The 14,012-nt window shown below is 40.8% G+C and overlaps 2 protein-coding genes across 5 annotated transcripts in view; one reads left to right on the top strand and one right to left on the bottom strand.

Moving 5' to 3' along the window:
• Nucleotides 1–14,012, bottom strand: part of LOC145439206 (ran-binding protein 9-like) — a 333,125-nt gene that overhangs the window by 156,712 nt on the left and 162,401 nt on the right. The gene's annotated exons all lie outside the window — the stretch shown is intronic.
• LOC145439204 (serine/threonine-protein kinase BRSK2-like) overlaps nt 1–14,012 on the top strand; it is a 98,690-nt gene that overhangs the window by 78,343 nt on the left and 6,335 nt on the right. Inside the window, exons 1-11 of one of the 2 annotated variants that reach the window (XM_080316697.1) lie at nt 903–1,046; nt 2,104–2,259; nt 7,451–7,545; nt 7,609–7,694; nt 8,680–8,820; nt 8,891–9,041; nt 9,107–9,175; nt 10,480–10,626; nt 11,811–12,016; nt 12,684–12,784; nt 13,526–13,691. In XM_080316697.1, the coding sequence (XP_080172823.1) occupies nt 2,187–2,259; nt 7,451–7,545; nt 7,609–7,694; nt 8,680–8,820; nt 8,891–9,041; nt 9,107–9,175; nt 10,480–10,626; nt 11,811–12,016; nt 12,684–12,784; nt 13,526–13,691 (1,235 nt within the window). In that variant the 5' untranslated portion in view covers nt 903–1,046; nt 2,104–2,186. Of the gene's footprint in view, nt 1–902; nt 1,047–2,103; nt 2,260–7,450; nt 7,546–7,608; nt 7,695–8,679; nt 8,821–8,890; nt 9,042–9,106; nt 9,176–10,479; nt 10,627–11,810; nt 12,017–12,683; nt 12,785–13,525; nt 13,692–14,012 lie in introns of those variants that run through there. The other variant, XM_080316698.1, reaches the window with a different exon arrangement.

Genomic DNA, 14,012 nt, shown 5'->3' with positions numbered 1-14,012 from the left:
GGCCGAATATACCGATTGAATTCGGCTGTCGGTAAATTCGGCCCCGTAAACATCGGCATGTATATATACATATATATATTTATACGCATACCCTGTTCTCCAAATCACTTGATAATAATATAATTATGAAATTAATTCACATTAATAGTTGGTAATACATTTTTATAAAAAATTCTCCGAGGGCAGAATTGACCGAGTAACCAGTGAATTGACCGGTGAATTCGGCCGTCGGTAAATTCGGTCCCCGTGAATATCCGCGCTATCTCCCGTGATTACGCGATCTACGCATACCCTGACATCCAAATCACTTAATAATAGTATAATTATGTAATTAATTCATGTTAACGGTTGGTAATACATTATAATACAATATTCTCGGTGGGCCGAATTTACTGATGTAATGGCCGAATTTGCCTGGGCCGAATTTACTTTGGGGCGAGTTTACTGGCAACCTATATGGTTACATTAAATAACATTAAATTCATGTTATGATTTCGGTCGTTCCGGTAAGTGACGCCAGCGATAAAACATTCGGATGTTTACAATTTAATTTTAGCAATCGATCGATTTGTTGCTATCTGCAGCAGCAGCTGCTCTGCTGCTGGAGGGATTACGCGAATTTGGGTTTTTGAGTCGACAAATATATGGAATGTTACTGGAGTGTAGGGATGTGCATTTTTAGCGTTCATAAGTCATTGTCTTGGCATTCATACGGTAATGAGCCTATAGAATAGAACCGTCATATGTAAAAAGTATTTACCACGAAGGCACGTGCAACCATTTATGACAGTATTGTCATGAAGTTGTAAGCTGTAGGAAAAAATTGAAATTTCCTGTGGATAATATTATAGCTGCAAAGGGTAAACCCTCTCCAATAATGAAAAGAAGGTCCATCATTTCAGTCAGAATCAATGACAATTATGACATCATATCATAGAATGGCGATAGGGAAAGGCAACAGCAGGCTTAAATCAATAATAATGGCGGGTAGCGATATAAGAGGTATATAATGATAGACGAATCTGTGAAAAATTTGCTTCTCCAAGGTACAACCAACGGTCCAACTGTCAACTAACATATTATTGGAATATTGGGTAGAATTTATCATTTTTTATGTCATTTCGTGCTAGGCGACACTGATTGACATTGGCATTGAGACATCTTAATACTTTCCTGGTCCCTCTAAGCTACTAGTTCAGCTTGATAGTAATTGATATGTTGTGCATCTGCCAACAAACCAACAAAAGGAATGAAGAGGATTGCTGTTGAGTGTTGATGTTTGACATGAGTCCTGTATACTTTTAGTAATATAATCCAATCCGTCTCCCCAGCCCTAATCCCAACGCGAAAAACAATTAATTTTAACGTCTATAAATTTTCACATGTTCATGGGAAAAATTTATTGGTTTCTTGGGGATCACTTCTCGATGTGTGGGGAAAAACGAAGAAGTGCTAGATATCCTGCCCTTTTCCTGTCCTCATGCCCCGCTCTACTACACACACACAATATTGATCCCCGTTACTCCAGACTCAGACTCATGCATGCCTGCGTCTCTAACAAACGCAAACACCGACCATACAGACATTACACCTGAATGATACATGTGTGTCTATCAGATATGAACACGCCCCAGACACAGCCTAGACGTGATTACTGAGTGGTATCTAATATCTGAGTATATGCACATGCACATGGCTCTGCCCAGATATCATGCTGCCGTGAACAATGATCGTATATGAATAGTCATGTCATATCCTATGTGACTAAGTGCCATTGTGAACACGTTTCATTGATGGCGAGAACAATTCTCTATATGGTTATGTTGTGGGTAACCCTAACCCAGTTACCAGAATATTACATTTGGTGTGTTGCAGAAGTGCAAAAATTATGGTGAATGCATTTCGATGCAGTAAGTTTTCTCTGTCTTGAGCCTTATTGTAATATGGTATTGTTTTCTCTGAAGTGATGAGATTAAATTTAGGTTCCATAGTAGTCAGCTCTTTGTTACCAATATTTGAAATTGTTGCTCACAGCCCAAGGTGCACATCCCATGTGATGATTCATTACCGCAGATATTCTAACATTGTCCGCATAATTCCAAGTTTCAGCGTCTTCAACAAAAGGATAGCTGATTGTACATATGGCTGTGGGTGTATTTGCATGTACTGTTTCTGAACTTTAGAAGATGAACACGTCTCTTGCTGGTCAGTATGTTGGCCCGTATAGACTTGAAAAAACACTTGGGAGAGGACAGACTGGTAAGTTTACATTATATATAAAAATTACTGATCACCTGATCATGGAATGCGTGAATTTTTCTGTCGATTTTATGATCATTCTGTCTATTATACGACGGTAGTCACCACTGACTTTCACAAGTGGGTAGGTCACAACAGATTTGTTGATCTATCTTACAATGCATGGTTAATTTTGGACATGCTGCATATTTGCTTGTGTAGCTTATAGGATCTAATAAATTGTGTGTGCCTGCTGTTTTATTTACATCCGGTAGCTTCTTACCTTTGATTCAAGTGGACCCCTATACCCAGGCCGTGTTATTTTTGGCATATGCCAAAACTGCCAAAAATAACTTATTTTTGGCATTTTTCGGTTTTTATTTTAGGCAGTTTTGGCATCGTCCTCTAAATAGATAGTTTCAGCCTCGAATTAGTCACAAAAACGCTTTATTTGGGCTAGTTTGTCAAAAGACACCACAAAATGTGCAGCATCCACGTATAATCAGTGCCACCAAACAATAATAAGAAGAAAAAACCTAACGATTTCATTGGTTAATAATATCAAACGAAACCACAAAATGTGCAGTATCCATCGGAATCGGTGCCAATAAGCAAAAAAAGGAAGAGAAGCCTAAGAAACACGCTCAACAGCTGATTGTTACAGCTGTTGAATAGACTTAAATCGTTTGCACTGTAACAGTGCTTCCAAACTCAGGTCAGACAAGTTTCTCCTAAATTCATTTCTCGCCCAGCGAATCTGGGAAATATCGGCTTCAACAGTAGCCGTTGAGGGAAAGAATGTTGCCAGTCATCCACAAAAGGTTTTCAGAGCTTCAAAATTTCTGGAGGGCCAAACCGGCTTCCATGCATCATGAAAAGAGATCACTTCGACAGTGCCATCGATCTCATCGCGGAAAGAATTTTCTTCCCGATCCTTTTCCAGGAGTTTCCTGCGTTGTCTCTCAACACATTCTATTTAGTAGCCCGACTATCATTTCTCCTTCAGTCTACCGATATATTTTCGGAGGACTTTTGTCACTTCAGGTGGCTTTAATATTACCAACTCGCATGGACTGTCTGCAAGACTGTCTGGCAAAACGAGACTATGCAGCTCAGAAATAGCCAGACAGTTTGTTGCGTCACAATGTTCAACTCGATCACAATGAAAAAATCATGGTTGGTTTTGGGGGTTCCAGTTCCATGAGCAGAATATGGTTTATATTTTATTGATCAGTACTGCGGCAGCTTCTCATTGATACCCGTTTTATCAAATTTAGCGCTCGACAAGCCGGTCAAAAATGGTCGTAAAATTGCCTTTGGACAAATGGAAAGTATGACGTAAACCAAATGCAGTCAGCCGTTCAATCTCGCAGTGCCCACACCATTTAGGACACCATGCTTTCACCCCTAATGGGTGGCCTGGACCGAGATTAAGAAACCTGCCTTTCACAAACGCTATTCTCGCTTGTAATGCGGTCCTGTTAACACAACACCACGAACGAAAAACACTATTTGGCAGGCCGTGTTATTTTTGGCATATGCCAAAAATTGCTTATTTTTGGCATTTTCAAATTTTTATTTTTGGCAGTTTTGGCATCTGGCTCCTGAAATGCCAAAAATAACACGGCCTGCCTATACCCATCATTGCTTCCATTACTGTGATCAGTGATCACTGATATTATAAGAGACTCTTGGAGGTGCAGATCTTCAAGTGAGTAATCAAAAGTGCTCAGTAACGAAGTACTTCTACTTTCTGAAGTACTTCAAGTAGATTGTACCTACTTGCACTACTTAGCCTGCTTGTAAATCGCTACGGTATGTCTACTTCTACTCAAGTAGAAATTCATGGCATCTGCTTGAGTACTGAAGATGCCTACTTTGACCCCCTCTGTAAATAATATGTTCATATTGAAATGAACCCGAATATTTTCAGCTGAATTCAAAATGAAATTGGAAATCAACAACCTAGCACCCCGGTGACAACATATTTGGTGATACTGCTGTGATTTTTATAATGTTCTTTTCAACTCTCTACTAGTTGCTGACGATTAGGCTACCTCCGGCGAGTGTCAGCCGAAAATTGTTGCGTTTGTTTCGATGTGAATATACTATTCAATGGTCTGGGTTACTGATATTTTATCGTTTTCATGTTGACTATTCTAGTACAAGTGTGTGTTCCATATTGTCATTAGCAAAGTCGTTTGTTAGTGTTTAACTCTTCCTTTGCCGGTAATTCGTGTTACTGATGAATTAGTTTAGATCAGGGGTCACCAACACAAAATGGGTCGCGGGCCACTTTTCAAATTTCGTAGCGGCCGCGGGCCGCATGAATTCTATATCGATATAAACCAGGCAACCACATTTAAAACTCTACGACAGTAAAACCACAAAAGAAGTAATATTTTATTAAAGGAATACAAATACAACAGAAAATCACTATCATCAATTTCATTTTCTTTTGAACTCTGAGCTGTGCACGATACCTGTAAACGCTTTTCAGCAACCAAGGAATTGATATTTGGGCTAGCGAGATACGTTACTAGCTGAAAGACCATCTCCACGTAAAGCTCGATCTTGTGGGGAAGCCCTAAGCCAGTGGTTCTCAAACTTGGATGATACTGAAAAATTCGCTCCTCCCTTATCGTCATATCACAAAATGCGACCAGAATGCTAGCAATCACAGCTGATATTTTAATGGCATGGAAGGTTATGACTGTTGAGTGTTGATGAGAGAATTGTATAATATGAATTCCTGACTATACACAAAATTTGAATTTGATGTAAATCGTGCGGAGCGCTATAAAAATTTCAGTTGACCGCAACTCCGCGCCCCTTCAGATGCTTTCACGCACCCCAGTTTAAAAACCACTGCCCTATTCCGTTTTCTAAGCTTCCCGGTCTTGGCAGTGTTTGGGCCATTGCACGTCAAGGCAATATGCCCAACCCATTCATATCAGCTGATTAGTCTCCCTCAATGGAGTGATGTTGCCATCGCCAAAGCCGTTTTAGTTAGTGACGAATAGTGATGTTGGGCACCGGAGAATAGCTTATTTTGAAACAACAACAATATGTTGAAAATGTAGCCAATTTCAGCATTTCAAAATGGTTTTCTTGTCTTTCTTCCGAAATCTCAAAGGAAGTCGCCGGCCGCAAAATATGACCTCTCGGGCCGCATGTGGCCCCCTGGCCGCGTGTTGGTGACCCCTGGTTTAGATCAATGATTTCATTCAAAAAGTCGTTTGAAGCCTTCTGATGCCTCTCGCTCCAATGCTGGAGATTGATCATCTCTTCTCAAACACATGAATATTACATAAGTCTTTGTGGGTAGTTCCTGCCGAGGGAATAACTTTGTCCAGACTAACCTCATTTGAATTTTATTGTGCATTTGTAATGGCAATACAGCATGCTTTAAAAAGCAAGCAGGTCCTGCCTCTGTGTTAGCTGTATAAACAACATTTTTTTCAGATATTCTTAATAAAATCAATCCCATGAAATTATGAAACCACACAAAGCACAATATGACCGAACTGTTGGCGATGTATAGTAAGGTCATACTAGTCCTTGCTTGTTATTCTCTCGTGATTTTTTGTATGGAGGAGGGCTACGATAAGAACATAAAAATGTTGTTTTCCTGTTGACGCATTCTTATGAAACAACATGTGTGTGTATGCCATTTTTGACTACTAGAGAAATGTTCCCAAGTGTAAATATATGATCGTTTGGTGGAGACGTCTTTAGCTCATTTCGACTCCAATTCTGTTTGTTGCTTGACATTCAAAGAATTTAATGATAAACTCAATTGCCTATCACAAAACAGTATTGATCCACATCTGACTGACTGATTGACTGCCGGCTATCATGGATTGATGTAGGGTTGGGGTTACCAACTTACCATGTTATGAAATTAGAGAGAGAGGTCGTCTCTGACAAGGAACATTAACAGACATTCAAACAGGTTTATCTTTAAGGAAATTGTTGATCGCTCGTAGTTTGACTAAAAATATTTAATTTCTTCCAAGTAGACTCCTAAAAACCAGTTTCCACGTCCAATTTAGGTTCGGTTGACCTTTTTTTAGCCAATTTTCGCATCGATTACATTACGGTACAACCCATTTATCACGTGTATTTCTGAGTAGTATGACCTTTTTGGATTATCTCTGTGTAGGCTACTCGCCCAACAATCAACGTAATGAAAGAGGACGTTCCCGTTTTCTTGCAAATAAGAATACATATGGTATCCCTAATTGATGTGATCGCAATATATTTTTTTCACTGCTGCTGGTTTATATTGAGTGTTATGAATGATGGAATACCGAATATGCTTGATTCTGGATTCTACTATCTCAATAACTTAGTATCTAACCGAGGCCTGGGCAAAGTGCGGCCCGAGCGCCAAATACGGCCCGCGGTGCGATTCTGAGCGAAAAGTTGCTTGGAATTCAAAATATAAAATCCACTTTTGAATGTTGACGCGTGGAATAAACCATAAGCTGTATAAACTGAACCAGAAATTCGTTTATTTTGAAGCCCGTTTATGTGCCGCGATTATGTAGCATTTGTATACGTTGTGTGCATAATCCAGATTCAAAATAGAGTCAATGTAGCAAAGTATACCGTAACAATTGAAGTCGCAAGAAGTCACTGTTTCCATATAGGCTGGAGTTAAATATAGTTTAAAATGTATATATCATGTTCAACATTGTTCTGAATCGAAGAAATATTGTTTTTGCACCGTCACATTATCATAACCTAATATCAATACATTGACCGAGCAGCATGTATTAACAATGTAGTTCACTGCTTTCAATTTAGAAATAAAATTGATGCGCTGCAGAATCTAGGTAAAATTTTGGCTCAGCCCGCCAACATATTTTCTGATTTTCATCTGGCCCGGTGGGAAAAATAATTGCCCACCCCTGATCTAACCCATCTAATAGAATGCTACCCCTTCAGCAGTATGCTGCTGTTTGTTTGAGAAATGGGTAGGAACCAAGGTTATAAAGTATTTTGGTACATTTTAAAGTCTCACCCCAGCTAAGGCAGCCATTTGAGTAACGTTTACAATGTGACTGGTAACTGATGTCTTTGTGCCCTGCTCTTGCTAACCCCATTTCAAGCTGCAAGACACCACTGGGCAAGCACCAACTATAGTAGATTGCACATGGACTCGTTTGTGTGTTCCGTTCATTAAAAATTACCTTCACTTTGGTAGGTCTCGTGAAGCTTGGAGTGCATTGTGTCACCCGAGCAAAAGTCGCCATCAAAATTGTGAATCGAGAAAAGCTGAGCGAAAGTGTTGTTGGAAAAGTACTGCTTTGAAACATCTATCTGAATTCGCAATCTTTGATCGCGTATATATTCTCGGATTAGGTCGAAAGGGAAATCGCCATCATGAAACTCATAGAGCACCCGCATATTCTGGGACTGTACGACGTTTACGAAAATAAAAAATACTTGTAAGTATTTGTGCTGGCTCGGGCATGATGATCAGGTCGATATATTATAACCTTTATCGGAAATGGTGGATCATTTTGTTTTCTGATTGGAATTGACTGTATCCCAACAAACTAATGCAGATAATGAATATTGATTACTGCATTTGAAAGTTGGTCTGATCCGATGTTCGCCGTGACTTGGCCTGCAGATAAACATTTTGTTGCATTGTTTTGCGAACGTTGGAACGTGCTGTATGCGTCCTCGTATCATCGAAGTCATCGGAACCAAATATTTCACGGCTTAGAACAGCTGGAACACGATTACGTCAATTCTGCGTATGTTTACGCTCTGCTTTTCCTAATTCTGTGAAAACTTCATCTTCGGTCGTTCAAGAAAACAACACACCAACTCCAAAAATGTGGTGGGCCTGTGCGATTGCTTGGCGCTAGGTCTATGGTAGGGTCTCTATATTTAGGCGCCGTACGAGTGTGAGCTTGAAATGGGCCAAAAGAATTTCTTATATCTTCATAATCACCGTTTACATGTAGGCCTATAGGTTACCACTACTATTTTTAGAAATATCTACGGTTAATTAAAATGTTAATACTTACGGTATATCACTGGAAGATTAGCATTTGGCCATCTTCGAGCCCATTTCACCGTAATAATTTGTGTGTTTGGCTTGGCACGATCTGGCAACCCGTCTGTGTCATCTATTTCTTTTATCTTATATGTTGTAACCCCATTTTGTCATCTGTGCAACATTCAAAATTAGCTCCTACACTTCTGACACCACGTTGCCATCTAGCCTACTTGATAGAACTGATTGGATATTTTCAATCTACCTTTTTTAATTGTAAGTAGTTTGACCTGTCTTGTAACACAGTTTTTAAGTATAGGCTACTTTCATTAGCAACCAATTTGATGACCTCTGTTAATCCCCCGGTAGCAGCCCAAGTGTAATCAACCTTTGGGCATACTCAGTGAAGGACTATCATTTTTCAGGTACTTGATTCTGGAATTAGTGTCTGGCGGCGAATTATTCGACTATTTGGTGAAAAAGGGCCGACTGATCCCCCGCGAGGCCCGGAGATTTTTTCGTCAGATCGTGTGTGCAGTCGATTACTGCCACAGTCACAACGTTTGGTAAGCTTCGCGCGTTTGAAATTGTTGTATAGGCCTGCCGTTCGGCCACGCTTGCAAATATTGCTTTCAGTCACAGAGATTTAAAGCCGGAGAATTTACTTCTCGACGAAAAGAATAACATAAAAGTCGCCGACTTTGGCATGGCGTCCTTGCAGCCCGAAGGATATTTACTGGAAACCAGTTGCGGCTCGCCCCATTACGCATGTCCGGAAGTTATCAAGGTGAGCGTTTGCGTCCGTGTTTCTAACGCTAGCGAATATTGAATTGCGACAATGGCTACTTTCAGGGGGAAAAGTACGATGGGAGGTCGGCAGATGTTTGGAGCTGCGGTGTCATACTCTATGCGTTGCTTGTGGTAAGGGATCATGTATTTTTGTCATTTGTCCGTCCACAATGGACTACTGACCGTGCCTAGTTGCGTGCAGCCAATGATGGCCAAGATGACCATGACCATGTCATCACAAATCATTTATGTAGCCTACAAGTCGAGTTTTGGTCTGGATGGCTCAGGTATCCAGATGGCTCAGAGATTCCCGGAAACTGCCTTAAGAACCGCTGACTTAGTGTAATTATTGTTCACACAAACTCAAAACCACAATAATGATTCATCTCGTGACTTTATACGAAATGGGAGTCAAGAACTGTGCTTTTTGTATTTTAACGTATGTAGTAGCATTTTTTGTTTTCGCATATATGATAGGTGTGAGTCGAGTAGACGAGTATGCACAAAGTATCATCTTTTTAATAAGTGATTTAATACTTCTATTTTACTATTCTTGATACTTACTTTTTACACTTTCGCTTTTGTAAAGTAGAAAGTCATTTTCGGATTGGTTTATAGCAGGGGTGGAAAACTTCTCGAGTCGGCGGGCCGAATACCGGAAAATTATGTAGACTACTTGCCGGATTCCTGAATCGATACATTAATCTCGTATTTAGGCTATCCATGATACAAGGAATGAATCGTATTTAAAGTTAACTTGAAGTTTAAAGCATATAGACATAAAACAGTGTTGATTGAATTTATCATCGTTATGTACTATGTACTCAATGAGAACTCTGTGATTGTCAGCAAGTTCTATGAACTCTGGCTGCATGTCTGACGTATAAACCCTTGGTAAAGACTGCGACGTCAGTTATATTGAACGCAGCTTCCACTTGATAATGCTCATGGTCGAAAATGTTTGCTCCCAAATGTATGTGGAGTAGACACGCGGGACACGTTATCATGTAAGACTGGAAACTGTCTGCCAGCCGCTCAAAATCCTGCCGCCGGCCCACGAGCCGTATGTTGCCCGCCCCTGATTTATAGGCTATTACTTTTGTGAGTGAGGTGAGATCGCCCCGTAATCCTTTCATGGTAGCAGAGTGTGTTCTCTTTGTGTGGAGTCATCTGTCAGTTTGCGTTGTTGCGAAGTTGCATCTTTCAATTTCAAAAGTATTCCACCTCCAATTTACTGCTTAAAGCGACATCTTGATAAAATCAACTTTTTGAAACTACTGTTCATTACTTACATTCATTTCAAGTATTGTTGACTTGCAATTTACGACACTACAATACTTCCACCTGCAATTGCAATTCTGACTCTGCTCGTTTACAAGTTAGACCGGAAACATTTGAATGGAGTTGATCATCGATGACCATCTTTTTTTGTACAGGGCTCTCTGCCATTTGATGATGACAACCTTCGACAGCTTTTGGAAAAAGTCAAGAGAGGATCCTACGAGATTCCGTATTTCGTGCCGCCCGAAGCTCAGAGCCTGTTGAGGCAGATGATAGATTTGAAGCCAAGCAAGAGATATACGGTAAGGGGGTAATGCATGTAAGACTGCATTACATGATGACTTGTAAAAGATAGCTAGCGGAAGTGGTTTTGTTCTTGGGAATATTTAAATTCTTTTACGGGTCTTGCTCAACCTACATGTACAAAGTACATCTTGACTGTCATAATGAACAGAGAATTCTTGCTCTTTATCGAAATCATATCTCTGTATGTTTAAGAGTTGGATGTTTAGACAATTGTGACAGATACTGCGAACTGTGCCTCGATCTTTCTGGCTGGCCGTGTGTGATTATTAGATCTTATGTATGCACTGCAATTACTCGCGTCTAAGTTAAACCGCTATCACGTAAGCCTCAGTACCGGTAGGCCTACTATAGAAACCAAACCTCTGTAGATATATTGGTGGACACTTGGCAGTGTCAGACAGTTGTGACCAAAGATCGAAAACTGTGTCTTGATCTAATTCTGTTACTTCTGATATCACTTGTATTAGTATTTGTTCTATGTCCATTGTCCAATGTCCATACTGCAATTACTCGCATGTAACATTAACTGCTATCACATAACTCTCTAAAATGTTTCTGACACTAACCGATTCTTAAGTAGATTGACAACAATAATAGTACATGCGGAAACACGTGGTGTAATTTTAGCATTTATTGATGCTGGCAGGTGGGAAAGCATGTTTTGCGCATAGTCACTATTAGTGAGGCTTGTAAACAGGGCTGCCATAGAACTAGATCAGGAGTTCTCAACCTCTTTTTAACTATGGCTCAATTTCCTGTTGGAAAATGTTCTAAGGCCCCATCTCTTAACCGAGAGATTTAGTCCTGCTCAATGTGTGCTAATTGCTGGCGCGGATATGCCTATTCCTCTGAAATATGTGCATTTTTTTCTTTACTATTCGTATTAAAATCTAGTGCTCTAGCGATATGAAGTGGCGCATTTCAAATTGAATAAATCTCCAAAAATGACTGACGTATTAATTTTGGGCCCCTTTGAGTTACGGCCCTGGTAGTTTTAGTGCTACCTCGGCCCACTGGTTGAAAACCCCTGGACTAGACAAAATTGATGAACATATTTTTGTCATCGGCTCACAAATTTCGCTGTAATAGCCTACTAATAAGAGTTCTTGGCTGCCCTTGGTTTCTGATCCATGTTGACATCAACACTACTTATACAACTAATTGCATTGTCGTTTTGCAGCTCCAACAGGTATTGAAACATCCCTGGATGAGACCAAACGCATCTGCCGACGGGCCGGCGCGCATCCCGAAGACGCCAAATTCGATACTTCACTGCGTGCCGGTTTCCGACGAATCTGCCGTCGATCCCGACGTTCTATCGTCCATGACCTCGCTCGGCTGTTTCAGTGACAAAGACGCGCTCGTTGCCAATTTAATGAAGACCGAGTGAGTGGGAATATTGTGTTCACGAGACCAGAGGTGGTCACTGGTCAGTAACGAAGTACATCTAGTTTTTCGGTGGTTCTTAACGTACATTAAACTTGAGAACCCTCGCGCAAATCTTCACTTGAGACTTCAGGGTACTGATATATCTCAACTTTCGCTTTGCTGTATTATGTTCGGTTCCTCAATTATGGCTCATTATAATTTGACAGTGACACCAATCGACATTGACAGACGTCGCGCTTCGCTCGTAATCGCCAGACTTCACGCTGACGCGGGAGCTTAGCGTTGTTTGCTACATTTTTTGTCCTTCCCAATCATAGTGTGATTGGGGTTATTACCTGTTAGCCTGCAATAAAAACAGTAGTCACACTCATACTGTGCATTGCGTGGGATGTAGGCCCACCTCCAATTTTGCTGAATCGTAAGACTAAAATCGATCACATTACACATCTAATAGGGCCTACCTCACCAGGCCTATATATTACTGGTGCTCAAAATAAACTGTGCATTGACAGAGCTTTAAAAGAACAAAACCCGCGAGGCATTTCAGTTTGTGTGATCACACAGGCCGTAGGTAGAAGTTACGTACCCCTTGCTTGACTTGATAGGCTTGTGATCGAATGTTAGTCAGCTTTGTGTAGTAGCAGCATTGACCTTTCTATTACAGGCAAAACACCGAGAAAGTTGTTTACTATATGCTTTTGAGAAGGAAAAAGAGGCGTCCTAGTTTTGATGATGATGCGGGATCGCTTCCTTACAGGCATCCTGGTGAGAGATGGTGTTATGTATTTCTAGTTGTGGGAAGTGGTAGGTACTGGGGATGACACGTCAGTGAATGATCACAAATCCAGCATTATGAAACATGAAATAAGCTGTTTTCACTTACAATAATGGTCAAGACTATCTTCGCAAACCAAGGCACTATTTGATGCTGAAGATCATAATCAACTCCAAATAGCTTGTGGCCTCGCCTCAACCTCCGAAATCTCCCTGTGGCCCCTTTGGCGCTGTGGTGATGGTGATGGTTAGGAGCGCTTGGCTTATACATGACTGTATTCAATTCTCTCTCTCATAGTGTCTCTTTTGTGGTATACTATACTACTACTACTATTATAATTACTCGGGTACTGGCAATGGCAACTGTTATTTCTCCACGCAGTATACATTCGAATACCGTGATTATTGGTGTCTGAGACATGACTGTTTCATGTCAACTGCAGTACCTTGAATCAGATGCATTTTGTGCGTATGGACTTGAATTTTTTGTAATCTGTTGTTACGTAACATTCACTCTCAGTATAATAAAATAGGGCTTCTGTCTGTCGTGTGCAAAAATCAACCTGGTTTTTATACCTGATGAAAGTATCGAGATGTGTTTGACGTGTCCAAAATCGTGCTGAGATTTTTAGTTCCGTTAGTTGCTTGCATCGGTTTAAAATTATCACCGAAAGTAAAAAATTTCCGAAATTCCATGTCAATTATACCCTGTAACGCCGATTGCAATTCAAGACGCCCCAAGGAAACGTGTAGACTCCGTGTCCTCCCTGGACATGAGCGGTGACGAGTCCTGGGGCGGCATGAACGAATCGAAACGGAAATTGTCCACCGAAAGCCTGAACGTGACTGACCGCCCGTCTCCGATGGTCAGCAGAAGACGTGGCATGGAGAATCAGAGGTAAGGGCTATTGTGTCCTGGTATCTGTCTGAAAATGTACGGTGGAATTCCAAAGCAAATTTCTCTGACCTTGTGTCATATTTTGCTGTGTCGCTACCCGACAATGTGGCAGTGTCATCATATTTTGCTCTTTCACGCTTTGTGCTTTTGAAAGTTGCCTGAATAATTCAGATGTCAGGTGTGGGACTGACGCAGAAACGCTAATTGTATAGTCCATGCGTTTTTAACCAGGGGTCCATGGACCCCTTGGGGTACGAAGCACCAAATCAGGGGGTACGAGATGCATTGAGGAATTAGGCCTATATGCTATCTAGAGCTCGA

This window comes from Botryllus schlosseri, chromosome 5 (genome assembly GCF_051294905.1).
Source record: "Botryllus schlosseri isolate E-star chromosome 5, Bs_hap1, whole genome shotgun sequence".
NCBI lineage: Eukaryota > Metazoa > Chordata > Ascidiacea > Stolidobranchia > Styelidae > Botryllus > Botryllus schlosseri.
This window is presented reverse-complemented; position numbering and strand designations above follow the sequence as displayed.